This window comes from Vanessa atalanta, chromosome 28 (assembly GCF_905147765.1).
Source record: "Vanessa atalanta chromosome 28, ilVanAtal1.2, whole genome shotgun sequence".
Lineage (NCBI taxonomy): Eukaryota > Metazoa > Arthropoda > Insecta > Lepidoptera > Nymphalidae > Vanessa > Vanessa atalanta.
The window spans coordinates 3623750-3647023 of NC_061898.1; the positions used below are offsets into that span (position 1 = coordinate 3623750).

At 34.5% G+C, this 23274-nt stretch overlaps 2 protein-coding genes across 2 annotated transcripts; both read right to left on the reverse strand.

Moving 5' to 3' along the window:
• Position 1: 1 nt before the first annotated feature.
• Positions 2-15944, reverse strand: LOC125074677 (glutamate receptor ionotropic, kainate 2). Its single transcript, XM_047686058.1, has 18 exons — positions 15866-15944; positions 14937-15083; positions 13835-14038; positions 12675-12841; positions 10768-10944; positions 10005-10198; positions 9172-9331; positions 8929-9045; positions 8663-8767; positions 7929-8028; positions 6933-7110; positions 5978-6161; positions 4860-4981; positions 4029-4141; positions 3637-3727; positions 2430-2591; positions 1793-1866; positions 2-312 (listed from the first exon to the last, which is right to left on the reverse strand). Exons 1-18 carry the CDS (start codon positions 15942-15944, stop codon positions 2-4), a joined length of 2685 nt encoding a protein of 894 aa, XP_047542014.1.
• Positions 15945-20454: 4510 nt separating this feature from the next.
• LOC125074576 (60S ribosomal protein L32) lies at positions 20455-23138 on the reverse strand. Its single transcript, XM_047685916.1, has 3 exons — positions 22943-23138; positions 22178-22287; positions 20455-20661 (listed from the first exon to the last, which is right to left on the reverse strand). The coding sequence occupies exons 1-3, from the start codon at positions 23055-23057 to the stop codon at positions 20482-20484; spliced, it is 405 nt and encodes a 134-aa protein (XP_047541872.1). The 5' UTR covers positions 23058-23138; the 3' UTR covers positions 20455-20481.
• Positions 23139-23274: the final 136 nt, after the last annotated feature.

Here is a 23274-nt window from a genome sequence, read left to right on the forward strand (position 1 = left end):
TTTAAGGTCTAAAACCACCCCTAGGATAAACACTAATATAAGAGACACCCTTATCGGCCGGCTTAAAATGATCACCGATTGTGACATTTTTAATAATGTTGCCACCCTTTTTATTCCTCTTACGTAACTTGGCAACACTGTCCGCTTTCTTTTTGGGTACTTTCTTCGGTTTTACGAAAGCCTCCGTCTTCTCTATGGTTGCGTCTATGGCTTGGACTTTATTTTTTTGTTTTCGCTTGTAATAAAACACTTCCCACCCCAATGTTATCATGGCCAGTCCTAGACCGAATAATGTCGCTATAAATACTCCTCCTGTAAGAAAAATTATTTAGTAACTTCACTATATTTTATTTCGATGTAAAACAGCCACAGGACGATCCCGACCCCTTGGGCAATTGTCGTCCCCACTGACACAAGTGATAAGCTTAAAAGTTTTAACCCTTGTAAATACGGATATTATTAATTCCTTAATAATTTCGATATAGGTATTATTCTTTTAAAATAAACATGTTACTGTAAAGTTCGAACTTCGGAATCCTAAGATTTTCCATTAAAACCTAATATTTACCAATTCTTAATGGTAAATGTCCAAAACGGTTTGCGATTCTAACTTTTGCCACCATTCACTTAGAAAATCTTAGGATATACATTTAAGGAAAAAATCATGTCATAACGTTTTGTTATAAAATAATATCCGAAATGAAAATAAATAGGTTAGGTTAGTTATACTTACATTTACCAACTCACGTCGGTAAATCTTAGGTTTAACTGGAAAATCTTAAGATTTACCTTAGTTCGAGCTTTTACAGTAACATATATACCCTGGACTGGACGGTAAAACCCCCTGTAGTCCGGCATGTTTTACCACATTTTGACAATCTTCGCTTATGTAGATAATGCATAATTGTGCAGGTTACACACTGTGCGCCACCGCTATTGTGCTCGACGCGTTTGTTATTTGGATTCTGATCGCTTTGTTTGAATTTGACTACACGTGATAGCTATCGCTCTTTAAACTTTAGAGTATAACACATAGAATCTTATCATTGGATTTGTAATTTGTCGGATAACAAGGTACTCTTTTGTGAAAAAATCTGGACTATTGGGGTCTTAGGCAGTAGGATACTCTATAATCCGACAATTTCGATAGTCCGACACTGCCCTGCAAAACGTACGTCAGATTACCGGGGGTCCACTGTATATTATTTTGTCAACCCAACGACAGTTAAATAAATTTAGTATCGCTATTTATTTGCGGTGCAAAAAGATGCCGCGAAAAGTAGTTATGGCGATTAACTCGGCATTAATAAAATTTACATGTTCTTATATAATAATAAACTTGTGATTTTTTTATAACATTATGAGCAAAGAAAAAATACTGATTTTACTTTTTTTAATACTGGCAACTGACTTCAAATATAACATGTATGATTTTCTGCTACTTTTACATATATAAGATAACAATGAATACCAAAAATATTACAAGTTTGATTATTTTTTAATTTATATAATTTTTCGTTTGTTACAAATTTCCTTTAGACAAGTATGCGCCGAATATCGAATAACACTACTAAATAATGACAAAAAAAAATTACAATTATTGACGAATACCGAAAAACCTAACCTTGGGAACTAAGATGTTATGTCCCTTGTTCCTGTTGTCACACTGGCTCACCTCAGCAATGCTGTTTGACGGTAGAATATCTGATGAGTGGGTGGTACCTACCCAGACGTGCTTGCACAAAGCCCTACCCCCGAGTAAGATTCTGACCCTTGAATAATGAGTACTGACCCAAGCTCTCGAGCGTGATCCCTTCAGACTCGTCGGCGTCGGGACACGCCTGTCTCGCGGATTCGTTCCAATACCTGAAGATCGATTCAAAGACAAAGTCAAAAATCTTTATTCAATATAGAAGTGTTCACACTTGATTATTGATTGACAACAATCTACCACCGGTTCGGAATTTAGCTCCTCGGACCTGATAGGAACCGGCGAAAGAAACTCAGCAATTACCAATATGTACTAACTTTTATTTACATAAGAATTATTAACATGAATGATGAAGGCCTTAACTACATTTATACTAATATTTTTATTTACGCATTTAAATTTACGTTGGGAGAATGTATTTTTTTTTTGCGTATATAGATGTACATATGTGTCTAACGTAATGTTCGTAATAAATAATATTACAAACAGTATTTAAAACGGGATATTTACCATGTTTTTTATTTTTATTTTGTGGAGCTCGGACAAGAACAGATGGTGGTGGAGGTGGACTTGAACAAGACATTCGAAATGTCGAAATATCGAGCTCCACCAAAATTAAAATAAAAAACATGGTAAATATCCCGTTTTAAATACTCTTAGTAATAAAAATAGCCATGTTAATTTAAATTCTTATATAAATATTGTCATATCCACATACTTCGAAGCCAGCTGTTCCAAAAAGCGTTCCTTCTGCAGATCCAGGAGAGTCCTGGACAGGTCCTCCTGGAGTCTCGATCCTTGCTGCACTGCGATGGCGTAGGGCTGTTCCGCGAACACCTCCCCGACTTCCGTGAGGTTACAATTGCGAGTTATCTCATATCTGTGCAGAAGTTACACTGAATTGTCACGTGACTTTAACAATAATACGACATAAATATATTAATGGTGAGTCTTGATCGATTCAGAACTCTGCGACCATTATTTAAAGACCGGACTTACACAGTACATAGAATATAATTAAAAATGGGCGCAATTTTGTACAAGAATATATTGGTGTATTTACTTGGAGGGATTTGTGCAAGCCTGGTACACCCCCACTCATCAGATATTCTACTGCCAAACAAGGATACTTAGTATTGTTGTGTAGGGTAAGTCAGTCAGTGTAACTACAGGCACAAGGGACATAACACCTTAGTTCCGAAGGCTGGTGGTGCACTGGTGATGTAAGGAATGGTTAATATTTCTTTCAGAGCCATTTACCTAACTATACCATCAGACATAGCTTACAGGGCCGGATCTACCATATGGCTTTTTGGGCTTCAGCCCAGGGCCCCGTGGATTCAAGGGAGCCCCAGCTAAGTTAAGTCAAAGTTAAAAATAGACGATAATGCGGAAGAATCCATAATTTTATTAAATTAAACAGATCCGTATGGTCCTGCGAGTCCTGCAATTAATCAAACCTATTTAATTAATTTAATTGAAGTCTACTCTCAGATATGTCTTAAGTAGGCCCCTAATTAGTGTTTGGCCAGGGTCCCCTAAACTTACCCCGAGAACCCCCTCTAGATTTTGGAGGTCCGTATAGGCGGGCCGACCGTCATGGCGTCACGGTAGCATGCGTAAAGGGCATTTCGGCGCCCGCCGAAAGACGGAGAAGGTACCGCTGGTGTTTTAGTGCGTAAACCCGGCGTACCTAGGCGCACTCGGCGTCCAGGGCTCCGGGGAGTCCCACGAATCCCTCCACTTTCCATCACATGGGGGAAGCGCGTAACGCGTTTTTCCAGCGAGAAAAAAAAGGCCCCCTTAAACTTACGGTCCGGCCCTGATAGTTAAGCTACTTGTACACGTATCATATGTTATAATATATCCAATTACTCAATCAAAATAAATCGAGTCATGGATTTAATGAAAAATAATAATCTCACTTGATTTCAGCGGAGTCGTGTATGAACGCGAAATCGGCTTCCGCGTGCTCGTTGACTTGCTCGAAGCCGGTCCTCGCGTCTGGGACCGGCCCTACGCGATATCATGTTTATTTATTTCAAATACATCGTAATAGTAACTAATCACGTGACATGTATATATATATATATATATATATATATATATATATATATTAAGTAAATATAAAATGCATATGTATATACACACAGTACATATACCAAAATAACATATTTTTAAATTTTTTTTCTGTCTCTCTGTTTGTTCCGGCTAATCTCTGGAACGGCTGGACCGATCGTGACGGGACTTTCACTGGCAGATAGCTCATGTGATAAGGAGTAACGGACACAGCTAGCTATATAATAAAATTACAAACCTGACGCATTGATAGCCAGTAGGATGTGTCCGTACTGTTCCCGAATGGGATAGTCCCAAACCCGGTACTGCGCTTGATCTGACGTCGCGTTCAACGTTATCTCCTTCCAGACTCTGGTGGGAAATACATTTTTATTATTTGCATTAACAGCCTGTAAATTTCCCACAGCTGGGCTAAGGCCTGCTCTCAATTTTGAGGAGAAGGTTTTTGGAGCATATTCCAAAACGCTGCTCCAATGCGGGTTGGTGGAATACACTCGTGTTAGGAAGGATGACAATAGTCCAATGGTGGAATATGCACCAACAAAAACCTCAAAAGGGAGAAAAGGTCTTCGCCCAGCAGTGGCAAATTTACAGGCTATTACTGTTGTTGTTGCTGTTGTTACGAGGTGTAAAATGTCGCATGATTGATCGTGACCCCTTGATCTATTGCCGTCCCTCCTAGCACGAGTGAAAAGCTTGCATCAGCACATATGTTTGTCGTTACGACGCTAGCCACTAGATAGCCACTCCAAGCGTATACAAGATCTGCACGCCACCATTATAGAGTAAATAAGTCCACAGACTACTCCATGGGCATACCAGATTTATGCACAAAAAACTGCGAAGGGGTCGTTTTTGCTACCGAAACTTTTGTATATATACCCGAAACATTTGTCTAAATAAACTCACATTTTTATTCATTCATCCATTGCATTCCACAATACTGCTCTCTACAAATCAGTTGTTTTATTATAATGCCACACCTCCTCTAAAAGCGTAAATAGGAATATTGGTAATTCCTTAATTAATTTTGGGCATTCCTTGTTTTCTTTTTAAAACAAAATCTCACCTGTACAGTGTGTCTTCAGCGAACTTCATGTTGATGAAGTATTGGTGTATCGTCGAGCTCTCCACGACCGTGTAGTTGATGCGAGACTGTCTCGCCAGCTGCTCCAGTGAGGACACTGGCGTCTGAAAGTGACTCAATTGTTACTAGTAACTGACATTTCTGAGTGATCCTCTCTTAAAATTCTGGAGCAACCTGCATCGGTGCAGAAATGTGCATATTTAACCTTTTTCTTTTTTTTCTTTAAAATTTAATTTTACTTTTTGAAAGGGTTTGATGAATTATCAGTAATAATAGTTATTATTATTATTACATAAGAATTCTAACTAAAGTAAAAACTCCGTAAGTGAGTTGAGAGAAATATCAATTGTTGGGGGTTCAAAAGAGCATAGTGTAACTAACACCTGCCCCCTTTCCCCACGGGGTTAAACCGCGGACGGAAAGTATGTTTTTTTTTTTAGTTCCATATAATCTTTACTAGTTTTGGAATTCCATGGTCACCCAAACAATTAATGGTAGAATTTTAGTTTCAATAGGCAGACAGACTGGTTAAAAAGCTAGCTGATGGTTAGTGGTCAGAACCACCTCCAGCTAAGTGAATATTTAATAGATCAAGATAAATTCAATGAAACATTTTCCAATAAAAACTTATCTAGACAGATTCATTTTAACTTTAAACTTAATATATACTATTATTATAAATGCGAAAGTCTGTCTGTAAGGCTTTCATGACTGAACCACTCAATCGATGTGATTACATTTTGATCTGTTGCAAGATTGAACCCCAAGAAGGATTTAGGCGACGGGGCGAGATTACTTTGATTGTTGATTTGGATAATTAATGAATAGTTGGCAATAATGTTTGATGACTGATTTACTTTTAAGAGCGGGTCACCCCGAATGGAGTTGTAAGTGTCATGGCAACGCGAGTCGTTATGTTTTGACAGGCGATTCGAATGCGATGGTTGCTTGCAAACCCATTTGCTCTTAATCGAGATGAATTATTGTAATCCTTTGATATTATTATGATTCTTCCAAATGTCGGATCAATCCCCGAAACCCAACTGTTCGGCATCCTGCTCCTCCGTCATATATATATATATAATTAAAAAGGGAAGTACCTGCATTCTCTCGACCGTCAGAAATGCAGCTAAATTAGCGGTAAATGTAGCGAGCATTAGCACCACGAACAGCCAATACGCGGCCACTAAAGTTCTCCCTGAGAGCGCTTTGGGGGCCTCTCCGCCCCCTTGAGGAGTGAAAGATGTCAGAGCGAACCAGAAACTCTCTTTTAAGGTGAACTCTCTGTAATAATAAACTTAAATAAGTAAGCAGACTAACAAATGGACCAACAAATGGTTAGTAGTTACAGTATTGGAGACTAAAATATCATGTCTTGTACTTTCAGTTACAAACACACACAAAATACACAAACACACGCGCGCACGCAATCCGCACACTTTCGACTTCCATCAACCAATGAGACAATCATATTTACATATAATCTACTCCAACCATAAGAGGAGAAAAGCCAAATAAACAACATTTGACAGCAAATTGCCGCGATATCATTGGTCGAGGGCTTGATTAATCTATGATATTCACTATGGATTTGCGAAACAATGGCGTTTTGAACGTCAACGAAATTGTTAACGGAAATTTGAAAGTAAAATTAAAGTGTATATAAGTAGTTAAGTGTAATAGTGTTGTATTATAAATAAAGATATATTAATCATAAACTCTTAGTAGTGCACGATATAGCTGAGTTATTAGCAAATCGCATGGAATACGTAAATCTAAGGTTTGTTTATCTTTTTTCCTACTTCCATTGGAATAGGCTATACAGTTAATTTTTGCTTCAATAACATTTTCATTTAAAGACGAGGTTAATTATAACATTATTTGTTGAATGGTAAGTGGTATGTGGCCACCACCCATGGACACTGACACTATAAGAAATACTAACCATCTATCGCCAATATTCTATTAAGACGTTATGTCGCTGGTGCCTGTAATTACACTGACTCACCCTTCACCGGAACACAAAAATAAACGAGACTTTCAAACGTCACTTACCTGCACGGATAAGGATAAGCGTCAGGGTTATTCCTGGCAGAGTACGGGGAGTACTTCTCCAGTAACCAGATCATGAAACCAGTAAGAAGCAAAGCTGCAACAATACTCAGCCACACTTCGGTCCGCAAGACCGTCATAAATTTAAATAGTGACGTTTTTCGGATCGGTTTTCGTATAACTGGAAACAATTACGGTATTTTATAGATAGAACTTTCTAGAAGGGAAGGGAAGGGTCTTTCACAAAAAAAGTCAAGGACAGTTCTCATTGGGTGGATTACTATAGTTAAGTATTCTGTTGAATATTCCAAGTTCAGGAACTAGAAAGATTGCCGCTCGCGACGCCATCTTGCAAAAATGGTACCAGAAAACAATTTTTCGATATATCTTCTCTCCAACGCTGTGAATGTTCCAAATTATTCCAAGTACCATTTTACCAAGATGGTGACGCACACGTCGTTCTCCTTGTATTTATGTATGCCAAAACATATCTACCTAATAATTAGATTATTAAATCAATAGAAGTAATATTTCTGTTACATAAAACCTATATATTAAAAGTTTTATGTATAGTTGTAATTGTTCCTCGCCCGTGTGTCTCTCTCTTTATTTGATTTTTTAATATTTATTATAATTTCGCTTACGTATTGCATCTCATTCCCTTAATATTTACATTAATCTAATATTGGATACATTTGGTTAAGTTTCATTAATGTTTCTTATTTAATTAAATGTTACATACAATTTGTTTCCAAAATGAACAAAGTGATTATTTCCAAACTAAAGTTAACCTTGATGAAGTCATACCTTACACATATAATATGATAAATACGAAACTAAATTCGTTTTTTACGCTTACACGTCTTAAATATTCAAGCGAATATCACAACGTTGCCGAGGTACAGAAAACCACATAGGCCACCTAAACCCGAAACTATATTAAATTCAAGTGAATTCTTAATAATTTTAACTTAATTTTATTAAATAATCATTAAATACCGATAAGTATGCCAGTCTGTTCAAAATACGGCGCTACAAAGTCCACTACTTCTTCCCTTTCAGCTGTCATCGTTAAAGCGGCGACTGCGATATCCGTTTCCTGTGTTAAGATGACAGATTAATGTTTTTGTCAAATTTGCCGTTGGAACACTTGAACCTTGGAATAGTAGTGCAAAGACCTTCATTAAAAGCATAACAGCTTCATTTAAAGTATAACACTTCGTCCTATTGCCTCCACTCCCTGACAGGGCTGGTCCATTTTTCTTCAAGGCGATCGGAATTGCGATTCAACGGAAATCTTGCTAGCATTTCATTCCACGTGGATTAATTAATTTTCCGAAAAATGTGACAACTTTACCTTTAGGTAAGAATTTCTTTTATTATAAAATCCTTACATACCTTTTTGTCTATGAGCGGTTAGGACCACTTAACATCAGGTAGTACGTACTGTAAGTATACAGCACTTACCATGTTCCCATCCGCCTATCAATATTATAAAAAAAAATTTTTGAATTATATAAATTAATGTTTTATACATAAGAATTATTGACATTAAGTCCTTAGACGTATACAAATATGAATTCAAATGAGTTACTGTATATAGCCATAATAAAGCTCTCAGTGGACATCTTGAACAATATTCGTCATATTGCAAACAGTTTTTAAAGAACCTGGGTTAATTTTACACGTGGTTCATTCCATCCAGGGTGAAAGGATACACCACTCATACTCACCCCAGTCATCAAATCCCCGACGATTCCATCCCAAGAACCATTCGGCAATCTTCTACCGAACGTACCAGATTTCGGAGTTATTATCTCGTAGTCGAAGCCCATCTCCTAAACAAAAGTATGCATTCAATTTGACTTCATAAAAAATAATCATGGCATGCGCCTTTTGTAGAAAAAATTTTCGTAGAATTAATAATAAAATTAAAAACTTTTTTCTAGTTTAACAAAAGGGTTTTATCCAGCTGTAAAATGTTAAATTTATAACTCACCTCAGCTATTTTGTCAATTAGGTCGATACAGTAACCCTCATATAGAGGTTCCCCATCTTCTGAGAACATCTGTTCCCCTGACTCCGGGTCATACTTAGGTAACGTCCATGGAACTGCCTATGACCAAAATGTTTGCAAATTAATACTCGTTGTTTTCTGTTCTTTTAAAATATTGCGGTCAAGTTTCACCTTAATATTTTCTGTAGCAGTGTTAAATGAAAAATATTTTTATGAAAGAATTACCGGAGAAGTTCCAATTCTGAAGAAATCCCTCAACGGTTCCAGAACCACACCAGGCAGCAACTTGTACTCCTCATCAGAAGCCCAGGTCGCTACTTTCTGAAGACCAGTTTCCGGTGTAAAAGTGGACATGATGAAACGTGACCGCAAGAACAAGCCAGACCTGTATTGAGGGAGGTATAAGAGTCTATCAATTACGGCAATTTAAAAAAAAACGTTACCAATAATATCCAGGCCTATCTTAACTGCCTCGCTGATGATGGCAAAGTTTTGGACCAACGTTGAGAAGATCTATTAAATGGGTTTTAGGGAAAGGGGGAAATCGCCAGAACACTGCTTGCAACGTAGCCGATATATTTCAGACTAAATTGTCGCCACGACGACAAATCTCAAGGATCAGTACACAACACGAAAACTATTGTAATCCAAAACTATGTACCTACACAAACCTTCCCTCCATAAATATTTTTACCATTTTACTTTGTTCTATCGTATTGGTAGCAGGAGCCTAGTAATAAGCAGCCACAAAGTATATGGGATACACATTGATTAACGATGCCTTATTTCATCTTAGAAGATGAAGCACTTGTACCAATTATATACATTTATAGAGGGTGGTAAAATTTGGTCATATTTAATATTTTTATTTAAGTTTCAGGGAGTCAGGCGACAGTGGTGATTAATGCGCCCCGATACGACAGACATTTTCGCCCATGAATACCCAAACCCTTCTCCGATACACTCTGCATCTTCTAGTATAAGTTTTATATATATTGTTTTAATAGTTTTTCAATTAGAGAGCACAAAAAAACATCAAATGTAGTAATATAGATTACCTTTCGAGGTCCCAAAAGAATAATGTGCCGTTATCAACTAAATCTTCCTCAATAATTTGATTGAATCTCTCTTTTGTTACGTTCATCTCGCCACTCGGACTCTCGCAGTTAACACTGACGATTTTATCCGTGTCTAATTTTGATAGCGTTTCTGCTACGTAATGGATTAAATTGTTGACAATATATTGTTTCTTCTGGAAATAATAATGTCACATCAACAAGATATACATCGTTAATAGCTTGCGCTCTGTTGCCGTAGATTTCGTTTTGATACCAAATATCAAAACTAAAATTTTTTTTCAGGGGGGGGGGGCTGTCTTGTAAATAGAAGCTATAAAAGGATACTTGAGCTGTCATTGTTTTTTACTCGGTGTTGAGACATCTTGTGAATCAGTTTTACATTGAATGGTCTCTTCCTGACCGATTTCGGTCACGGTGGTTAACCTCAAGACCGTACGGAACATATTATAATATACAAGAGTGCGTTCACACCGGTGCCCTCTTTATTCCCTCCCCCTCATAATCCTATGAGACGGCAAAACCGACACGACCGGAAAGAGTTCACGTGCTTTCCAAAGTACGACATTGTACACACTTCCAACATCCAGACTCAGAGCTGTTATTGAGAATTTGACAGAAACCGCAATAATTTTTTATCGACCCGACCTGGAGTTTTAACCCAGAACCTCGAGATATGTCATCTTATATCTAGCCACTAGTCCAAATATTAATATTATATGTAGTCATATAATTATGTACTCACCTCCAAACTCATTACACAACTGCAACCCTCGCTGAGTCCTAACAGCTTGCAGCATTCAGCAACATCAGCTTGCATCACAACGGTTGGTAGTATAATGTTAGATACATCAATGTTCTCATAATCCGTAACAATTAAATTCCAACGATATCTCCGCTTGACTAACTTCTCTTTGACTGCCTACAAGAATGCACATTTATTACCTTCTAGATACCCAGCCAAGCTGGGTACGTACAACTCATACACATATTCTGTGTCAAACAGCAATACTTAAAAATATTGGGCAACATCACAATACATACAACATCACATACATCACTCTGATCCCAATGTAAGTAGCTAAAGGACTTGTGTTATGGAAAATCAGAAGTAATGATGGTATCACAAACACCCAGACTCAAGACAACATAGAAAACTAATGAACTTTTTCTACATCGACTCGGCCGGGAATCGAACCCGGAACCTCGGAGTGGCGTACCCATTAAAACCGGTGTACAAACAACTCGACCCCGGAGTCTCACTTAATATTGTTATGTTCCAATTTGAAGGGTCAGTGAACCCATGTACTTACAGTCACAAGGAATATAACAAAGTTTTGTCTATGGGTGGCGGTGATAACTTACCATATGCCAGCCTTACTATACTATACTTATTTTAAATTAAATGAAAAAACGTTTTTATATATGTCTACGCGTTACTGAATGATTGTCGCGAAACAGCAGAACAGGGAAGGAAGATGAAGGGGCCTAACGGTACCGGTAACTACTGACTTCTCTCTTACACTTGGTACCCAAGAATATATTTTATTATTTTAACTCATAAAAGTTAAATACCGAATAGGGTATTCTGATATGTTTGAAAAAGTACTTCAAAATTTCGATTTTCCTAAAAAAAAGCCACAAAAACAAATACTTCGACAAAATAAACACGTTTTCTTGCCATAAATTTAAATTAAATTTTAAACTTTTTTTACTCCCGTAGAAATGCTTTTATGTCAACAACAACAACAAATTTTTATGATTAAGAATATTTAAATATATTTCAACATATATTTTTAATTTTATCAAATTTCATAATTTATTTTTCACGAAATAGTTAATTGTTGATTTGATCCTTCGAGCCGGATATGTCCCTCGTGACGTCACTTGTTAAGTAATGCGTAGACATTTTATATTACAACGAGAGACATAGCATGTTACATCCCAAGGCACTGTAAATAATAGCAGCTATATTACGTGCTCATAAGAAAGGGATGACTGTATTCTCTTCAAAATACCATGCCAGATACTTCAACTAAACATTATAAGCTCAGGACTTGACCACAGTCTGAAAGTTAATTTCGAAATTCACACGGACAATGACACAAAAACAGTTTTTAGGTTGCATCGGTGGTCGTAAGTTTAAAAAAGCTACTTACTTAAATGGTAAATTAAAACCGAATAGAATAATATCAAGAATTATAAAAATGTAACGGAACCAAAGCAGAGAATATCTGAAAAATAACTATCCAACTCTGGCAAAGCCAAAAGAATAACAAGTTTTTTGCTGATTGGGTTTATGTAGATATACTCGTATGTTCGATTGCAAGAATTATGACGTGATGGACTTTTCAAAATTTTGCCTAATAATAATCTTTTCACTATAATAATCGTACTACGATAAATCTTTACAATAACGCTGTAACAAATCACGAGCAAAACTCCGCACGAACGAGTAGCAACGTCTCGAGCTTCGACGCGAGTTTGCCTACGCGCGTCTTAGTTACAAAACGACGTATCACATTCTCATCGCTCGTTGATTATTATTTCAAACTATCTTTAAAATGACCAAAATCTTATTTAAATAAGTATATCTGCACAAATATTTTATTTATTACGCAATAAAGTTAATTAGGGATATTGGATACATACCCTTTTATATGTCGAAGTGACGAAAACACCGCTCCCGATGATAATATAAAAGTTAGGTTCAGGTCTCATGCCTTTAAGGGCTTTAGCGGAATCCCTGGTCAGGCCAGCGTGCACCCACACACGCACATGTGACCTTCCGAGTAACTCGTATAGAGTTCTATCGACATCTGTTAAAAAGTAAATTAGAATATTTATAACATGACTGGAAAAAATACGTGAGCGTCTCGGGACTTAAGCAATAACTGAAACTGTCCGAAATACGGCAAGCGCTGTGGGTTAGAGTGAGAGAGGAGGAGCCTGCCTAGCGCTGCCGTATGCATAAGAGAAAGAGAAGCCAGACAGACTGGCGTAACGCGTTACGTAACGAAGCGGTTTAACGTCCCATAAGAAGTTATCAATTCTAAACTAAGCGAACATTGGAAGTAAAATATTTTTTAAGGCAATGATCATTTAGTAATAACTTTTGGCATTTTATTTTTGATTAAATAGACTGTCCAAACTAAACTTAAGCTCTGAGTACAGGCACGCTGGTATAGTATGACGTTTGGCAAGTGTCAGGCGTAGCTGGCACGCACACCGAGACAATAAGTGGGCTCATTATTTTGTTTTAATTATTTTGTAGTGTCACACTCAATCTAGATATAAATATTCTATCCAAAGCACTTTATCGTATTGAGAAATTTTTCCTTGTTCCTTAATAATATACTTATAAAGTCAAGTTCATAGTTGACCTGGGGCAAAGTCTTGTTTGACTACTAGGTACTAATTCCCACAACTCACGGTGGGAGGGATGAAAAAAATCATGATGGTCCTTTTTTTAAATTTATCGGGTAATCGAAACACGAAGACGGTCAGTAGTCAGGAAGAATGAACTGCACTAGCCGCTCTCGTAACGCCGGTCCTCAAGATGTTCAAGCCTCGTTTGAAGGAGCCCAGTAGTTTTAATAGTTAAGACGTAAAAGCGTAACGCACAAGCAAATAAACTACTTTCGCATTTGGAATTTTAGATAGGATGCATGTATTAAGAACCACACAATTGACAACCAAAAATTGTAGGCCTTAGATTGCTTTAAAGTAAATTAATATTAACTAAAACATAACATCAAGACCAATAACTCAATCATTTCCTGTAATTGTGATTTCCCTTTAAAGATACTGACCTATTTCGCTCTCCAATATTATAGCAGCATCCGTTGCATTCCTCGTTTCCAAATAACCATCAAAACCTCCTATAAACTGCTGAGATCCTAGTAACGAGCGCACAATCGGTACGCCAGTTGACGATGACAACTCCTCAGCCATCTCCCAGGGCGACCAGGAAAGGTCTATGATAAGAGAGACTCCCTGGGATACGGATGAGCATACTAAAAAAGGGATTTAAGATGAATGTCAATACAATTAATGATTCAGTGCTACTGCTTCTATCTCTTTCTTTCTTTTGTTTCTCACTTTCTCTCTTTCGATTGATGATTCGTGCAGCACATTCGTTTGTTTTTGTAATGCCTAACAGAAAAAAAATTATTAGACGCAGCGCGATTCGGAGAAAGTTTTAGAACCATTATTAAAAGTGACAAGCGTGTTCATATTTCATGCATATGTATTGTAATTTATAAAAAATATTATAATTATGCCTTCCGACTTTGATAATCTGTAATATTATGGTTTCAGAAACAATAATTACTGATTTATTCATTTATATTTCTGAACAATATTCTTCTTTATTAGAGAAATCGCTATTTCACAGTTACCTACATGAATTAATTCTTTAAATTTTACGAAGTCACAATGTTTAATAAGCATTCAATAATTTCTGTATTACATTTTTGATTTTGCGCTTATTTTACCATTTATTTATTTTTTACCCTAGATGGCCTCCATATTTAAATCCTCATTACGCGCTCTCTAAAAGCCCGCCAAAATCATTCAGTCAGTTCAGTCAACTCCATTAGAATCTAAATAATTATTTTTATATAATATATAACAATACCAGCTGTCTTCAATAACAGTTCTTATTTTTTACGATATTATGGAATCACAAGTAGTTATCCGTTAAAATGTAGCTTAAATTATTCTAGACTAATCTAGAATATTCTAGATAAACATATTTCGACAAATTATTATTATTATTGTTAAAAAATGATTCTGTTTTTTACTCATTATTCCACGCCATATAAGTTATATTATTCCTAATAATTATTTATTATTTACACCACGCTTGAATATTTTCGTTTTATTTACTTCTTTTTTTATATAAACTCTTACACTGTCTATAACTTTCCTCTTCATTCTCTCTGTCCAGCTGAATGATGTCATCACTAATAACAAGACCCTGTTTGTTTTCTTCTGCTTGTTTAATGGCAAGCCCTACTTGCTGGGGCAAGTCATTTTCATGAATTTCTGTTATTATTACTGAAAAACATATTATTATTGTTAAAATGTACATTATTATTTTATTCATAAGAAACTAAGGCTTATTGTTGAAATTAATTGTCACAATAGTAAGTAGCATACACGGCTGCAGATCCTAAGGCCTTGGGTTGATTTCACGATTGAAACCTCTAAACTTAATTAGTCGTTTTGATACCGGAGGATATGCATTCAACACGGAATGTCTCGCCTCACATGCGGTCAAACTGATCTTAAATATCCGAGCAACGCCGCGCGCTAGATTTAAACGCTTTACAATTACCGAAGAAATTATAGATTTGCAAAATGCTAAAAATACCGATTTATTCTAATCTAATTTTTTTAAAATGGAATAGACAATGAAAATGAAATAATTAATTAAATTAGTTATCTATTTTTTAAATTATTTTTTGCGATTTTGAAGCTCCGATGTCCTTAATAGTGACGCGTAATGAAGTGTACCGAAATTTTATCGATTCATTCCTGTGTTTCTAATATGATATTCTTAAAGTCGTTTGTATGATTTGTACCTTGTCATATAAATAAGTCAATTTTACTAACATGATATTGTATAAAAAATATTTAATTGAATTTATATAACGATTAATTTAATGAATATGAATTAATACTTTTTTTAATAATTTAATTACTCTTATAAATGTAGATTTTTTTTTACAGGCGAATTGGAGATGGAATTTGTCAAAATTGGACTTATTAAAAAAAAGTACTAAAATCATAAGGTTCATTGATTTGTTTTTTAATTTTAATAAAAATGTTTTCCTTACCAAACTTCAAGGTCAGTTCAGAAACAACACAACTGATATTTACCAATATAATAAACAAAAATAAAGCCGGTATCTCCATTTTTAAAACTTCCCGCAGGATCTACATTTATTACAATTACCTACTTTACTTATTAATATTGCTGAAATGTATTCTTGCAACAAATAAGGTATGAATAACGTTAATAAAACATAAAACAAAATTCTTAACTTTTCAAACATATTCAAACTAAATCATAATTGAAAATAAAAAAAAAACTATTTTAAATTAAAAAAAATTAAATAAATAATTCGAGAGGAGTAACTTTTTTTTTAATTCCTAACAAATATTTTGTCTTTCGAATTGTCAAGACAGCCCTTAGCCGCCTAATTTTATTCTAAACATATTATGCTGGTAGACAAGAAGGCTGACTGTTATTGACAGTGATAAATCAAAGGCGCACTGCCTGTTAAATTATTAATATTTTAAAGGGGTAAACCGTATATACTCAAACAAAGCGGCCTTAGATATTATTAGGCATAATAAGTTTACACACAGTACAGTCAGAGTGAAAATTACTTTTTTTTTATTTTGTTTTGGTTTATGCAATGATACAAATCTGACTGATAATGCCGCTTACATTATACGTACATATTCATAAAGAATTAGATTACTATAAATATATCTATCTCTTTCTTATATGTAGCATTAAAAGGAAAGCATTTTATTTAAGACATAAGGCAACGAATACGGCAACAGAAATAATTATTTTAGGAATAAGATCACATTTCATGGGCAGACACCAGGTGTAAGCTTAAGATAGCAGTACCTTGGTCATTTAACCAAAAACAAAACAACTCGGTTATTACGTACAGATACGATGTTTGTAAACATATATTTTTGTATGTCACAGATAGGTGGGTGCTCAAAATGGTCTACCTGATGGTTATTGATCATCATAGATAATACACTTATACTAGCTAGTGATCATCTCTACCCATAGACATTGGCACTATAATAAAAATTAAATTCTAAATAATATATTTTAATAATAAAATGTTAATGTTGCTATACCTTCTTACGGCCTTACAATGAACAATGATACCTCTCTTTCTACAATTACTGATTTAACATTTGAGAGAAAGAGACAGAGCTTCGTTCAACCAATCACATCTTGACTAATATTTAAATTGAAAACTTATGTTGCTGTCAATCCAACTTATAAATTATTAAAAGTTGACAGCGCACGAACAGACTGATTCCGTGAGACAATCGTGAGAACCGACATGAGGTTGTGCTATGAATAATATATCAGCGTATTAGATAAGGGGGTTGCACGAAATTTCAGATTATAATTTGTTTAGTTTCAAAATCAAAAATATACTCTATTCAAGTAGGCTTTTACGAGCACTTTTGAATCGTTATTTAACAAACTATTTTAAGTAAAGCTACCACCGGTTCGCAATGTAGATTCTACCGAGAAGAACCGGCAAAGAACTCAGTAGTTACTCTTTTTCAACATCTTAAAATACAGTCATGTTAGTTAAATACAATTATATATGTATGCTATGTCTCCAGTCTGTCAATATTGTTTTATAATTTATTTTTTTTACTGTCCTGGATAGCCGGATTTAGGGGTTGAATAAGGGGCTAGAGATAACAAGAACATGTAAATTTTAAACAGCCATAATTATTTTAAAAATATTGTAAATAGCATCCTACCAAGTTCAAGACCGGGTCATAGGTTTGATAAAATAGTTTTATGTTTATGGTCTTGACTGTAGGAGTAATGAGAGTTAGGACTGTTACGTCTATAAGTCTTGCTTAACAGCATAGACACTTACGTAGCCTTCTGCCCAGTACCCGATACGACCGTAACGCCGTCCCTGGGCACCAAAAAATGCCGCCCATCGAAATCGAAATTTAGCGTAAAATTAACAATTTCAAATAAAGAAATCATTCATAAGCAAAAAAATGGAATATTTTTTTTTACGATTCACTGTTTGGAAATTTTTGTATTCTTTTTTCTCATCATTCTAATTTTTCTGCCCCTGAAAATTTGCCGCCTAAGCCACTAGTCCTGATTGTATTTAGTGTACCTACTCATAAATCCAACGCTGCTTTAGCCGTTCAGACAAACAAAAATAATCAAAGATATCATTTCCAAATACGTAAATTAGTTTGTTTATCTTTAATAATTACGGAATAGGCTATATGTACCTACTACAACACTATATTCATATGGGGGTGTCAACTAGAAAACAAATATTTTATGTAGGTACTAGGGTGGCAGCAGCATACTCACCTGCTCATAATTGACTACAAGTACTTGATTACAAGATTGAATTACAAAACGAGATAATTGCTAAATACGTTAAAAAAATTAAATTGTTTCATTGTATTATACCCTGTTCCAGTTAGCTTGATCTTTTTGACAGACGGGCTAGTGATGAGAAACAGAAAATATAACATGTATCGATGAAACGATGGAATGCGTAATTCAAATTAGAATTCAAGTTTTTTTAACTTATTTTTCTAATAAGAGTTATACCAGCTAAAGAGACCCCAACCACTAGCCAAAGAGACCACAACCAAAAGAACCCCCGTTCGTAACTAACTTAACAATGATCTTTAATAAGGATTTTTGTAATCGATATTTGTAGCAGTTACTGCCTGTTATTCGCGTCCCTACCGTATTAATTAGTAGTACCTATATTAATTTCAGTGTTTCTATTACAATTTTCCTTTGAAGCAATAAAAAGACTTAAAATATAATTTAATTTTAATTATAATTTTACAACTCGCCTCTGACATCCCTGGTTGGTCTCCGTGGTCTAAGAGCACCGGTAATTATTTTTTGGACTATGAACTAAATTTAAAATCAAAGCATCTCAAAGCAAAATATTCGTAATTAAATTTATAAAACCTTTACTTTAAAAAAATAATATTGTGTATTTAAATCAAGAACGTCGCCTCTAGAATGTACAGTCAGAGTAAGAAAACCTTCGTCAGTTTTCAAATTCATTCCTTTATCGAGTCGTAAACTCTTAGTACATTTTGAAACTAAAGCATTAAACAGAAAACTGCACATAAAATTAAACTAACATAGTATGATAACTAGATTCAAAATAGTGTACATTGCGACGCAATATGTCATACTCAATCGGTAAAGCAGATTATCGCTCATACTGAGCACACGAAAATAGACCTTAAGGTGACGAGCCTTTTCTTACCCCGACTGTACATACACCACATTCGTTAGGCTAGCATATATTTCTCAGATAATAAACAATTGTAATTTCAGTAGTTCGGGATGGCAAAATAAAATTATGTTGTACAATGATGTTTCAATCTCTCTCTATATTTTACAATGCTCTCAATCATCCAATTGTTTACCTTATGACAGCTCAATCACTTTTAAAATAAGAAATAGTGTTACATGCCAGTATTAAATGTTATAAAATAATACCAACTAAAGTTGTACAAATTATTGATCAATTACAATAATAATTGTAATAATATGTAATAATAATAATGTGACATTATTAATGATATTATTAATTATGATATCCTATGACGTAGCACCGTATTGGAGGCTAGGGCTAGTCTCGTAACACAATTTATTAACAATACTTAGTTAAATTCTCTTTTTTTTATGATCTAAGTATACCTCGCCGGCAGGCCCCCGATTCAACGTATTTACATACATTCATTCTGAACACTTCATCTTTATTAATTTAGATTGAAACCTATATGGACTGTGCCCTCGGGATCTACGGCATAATACCGCAACATTTTTTTAATGATGTAATGAATGATTTTATTTATGGAAAGTATGACATGCGTACGACGTTGCAACGCCGGGGGCCTGCTGATGCGTTGCCGGCCTTTAAGGAATATGTAGGCTCTTTTCTTGAAGGTTCCAAAACTAGTTCATAAATTTTGGCTATGGTCGTACCATACAACAACAACATTAACAGCCTAAATATTTCCCACTGCTGGTGGCCACCTCTTACTTTGAGGTTTGACCATATTCCATCACGCTGCTCCAATGCGGATTGGTGGATACACGTGGCAGACTTTCGCTGAAATTAGACATGCAGGTTTTCTCACGATGTTTTCCATCGCTGCCGAGCACGAAATGAATTATAACCACAAATTAAACACGTGAAATTCATTGCTGCTTGCCTTGGTTTGAACCCGCAATCATCGGTTAAGATGCACGCGTTCTAACCACTAGGTCCTCTTTTTACCATACTTCGTACCATATTTTGCTAAAAATGACCGTCGATATTATATTGGGTGCAATACAACCGGCGGCCGGTGCATCCAAAGCAGTTAATTATATTTAAAGATTATATAGTACTTTCTTAACTTTAGTGTCATGCGTCGGCCTAGCAAGAGAAATTTTACCTAGTTCTTACCACAAAGGTCTTTGGTAATAATTAAAGTTCTTTTATTCAGTATACATACTCGCAAATCTAAGCCATTAGCCAATCTATAGACGTGCCTAAACTTATCTATTTACTTACTTAAATTTTACTTATTCCTAGGCCGAATTTATTAAAAAAAAAAAATATTTCGAAAACAAAATTCATAATAAAACAATTAATTAGGCTTTTATAAAATTTATTATAGTTTATTCGTTCTCCTGGCTGCGGAGACGCGCGGCGGCGTTGGTGACTCTGATACTGAGCTGTTGTGCGCGTTCCACGATAGTCTTTCGCTTCTTAGAAGACACTCCGTGAGCTATTTCTGCGCAGTATTTCCTGTTCTGCATCATGAGGATTTCCAGCTCGCGGACATTGTGGACGAGGACCTAGAAAAAAAAAAACAATTATATTGTTTTCATATGACAAATTCAAGAAATTTAAGTAATAACTGCACACTAAAGATACAACGGAATTTTAAACACAGAATATAATTTACTGGTTAACAAAAGTTCTGCCCCATAATATAGGCAATTGAATTTTTGACAATCAAATTGATTGTTTGACAACTTTTTTCACACCTACAATTATTAAACTACTTCTTTAGCAGTTTGATATATTAGTTTAAGCACTTTTACTATCGTTTAAACTTATAAGACATTTTAGTAAATAAACTGAAATATACATTAATTTTTACATGTTTAAGAGAACCATTTAAGGTTCTTAATCATATTCAAAAAGTTAGACAATTACTAATCCTTAGTCAGAATATTTTTAGTTAGGTAAACTACTTATTATTAGGTTCTGATTATGACTGAAATATTTTTATGAGATTTCGTTTTTGTTTATTTTCCCTATTAACAGAGCATTATTAATCTTTTGAACTATAAATTTGAACTTAAACTGTGTTTACAAGATGTTAATCTTGAAATAAAATATTTATAGATCATAATTTACATATATTTTATAGTAAATAGTAGGAATACATTGCCTACCATTGATTGTAGACATAATAATTTCATTTCGAGTCTAATTATAAGAAAATTATTATTCACTTGTATCTATAGCTTTGTTGTATTTACGTTTAATTTATTTGTGTCACTATCATTATGACTAAATGACTATAATTGAAGTCATCCAGAATAGGATATAATAGTATTTATATTGCAAGGTTACAAATTGCGAGTATCATATCGAAAATGAATAACACAGAGTGCCCTTGCGTTGTAATAAAATCTACAATTGTATTTTTTATATGACGGCAATCTTATAAACACAATTTCAGTTTTTTTTTTCAAATTTCAAGCAAATTCGATAATTGCAAAATCTACTTGATTATAGTCGAACTTACAGCTTCTGAACTTTTTATGTTATTGTAAACTTTTGCGAATGATACAAAACTTTATAGATTTGATAGATGTGTATTGTATACATTTAAATATTATGTTTTAAAGATCTACAACAATGGACGTTCCTAAAAAAATATTAAGTTGATTTTTCTTTACTTTTACTATTGTAAAACCAAATTATTCAATATAAATTTATTATTTTCACCATAATATGTCCTGTATAAGTTGAGCTAATAAAAGTTTAATACATATTATTATATACATATATGTATATAAAGATATGATAGTAAAATATAGAAACAGATTGCCTAGTGTGCATTGTAGATATAACTATGTTACTACTAAATCCGGAAAGCCACACCGGCTTCGCTTGCATGCATTATGGTACAGGTGTACCTGAAATGCACTCAGGAATGCTTCAAATATTTACAAGTGTTTTTTTTTTGAGAATTCTTTCAATAGGATCATCATTACTATGCACAAACAAAACAAAACAAAACAAAAGAAAAATTTTTATTTACTTATAATATTAGTATAGAAGTAGATCGTTTCTCACCTTGCGGAAGCCATTGGGGAGCATGTGACGGGTTTTTTTGTTTGAACCGTAACCAATGCTTGGCATCAAGTATTGGCCCTTGAAACGCCTACGCACCCTGTTGTCAATACCTGTAATTTTATATTTCATTATTATATTGATATTTTGTTTTTTATTGGGATTGAATGGTAAATAAGTATACAAAAAAAAAATAGCACAAATTTTTAAGCCATACGTACCATGTGTATCGTTATTTCAATATATTACAATCTCTTTATAAAAGTCAAGTAGAAAGAAAACTATGTACAAGTATGGAATCAATGTACACAAATATATAAGTTTAATTTATTACTTATATCTATATTATTGTTGTCTTTATGTTTAAATTAATTGTGTTAGTGTCACTATCATTATGACTAAATGACTATAATTGAAGTCATCCAGAATAGGATATAATAGTATTTATATTGCAAGGTTACAAATTGCGAGTATCATATCGAAAATGAATAACACAGAGTGCCCTTGCGTTGGAATACGGTATATAATTGCATTTGCTTTAAAACTCTACTAAATATGGAACTTTTAAACATCGTTCATATAAAATCACATTATGGTTATAACCTATAAGATTAATGTTTTCGAGTTATTTCACGTTGATCAAAGCTAATGCAATAGTTGATTAACTATAATAACGTAGCAAATAAACTTTAAATTACTTTTGAATTATTTAAATTTACAATTAAAGTTATAAATTGGTTAAATACGGTCCAACAACATTTAACATACCTCTCGGTTTACGCCAGTTGCGTTTAAGTTTGTCATATCTATCAGATTGATGTCTGATGAATCTTTTCGTCCTCTTTTTGACGATTTGGGGCCTGTACACAGGTCTGATAGCCATTTTGAAATTGTTTCTTTCACGAAACGCGGCTGCGAACCACGCGGTGACACGGCCGCACGAAAAGGAAGAAGGAATAGACAAGTACAAACATTCCTAGACTTTGTGCGTTTTCACTGTCAGTTTTGTTGTGTCAATAATTTTTTAAAATAAAAAAATGTCTATGGTCTTATTTTATTTGTAATTGGAGTAAAAATCTTACCTTACTTATTCTAATTAA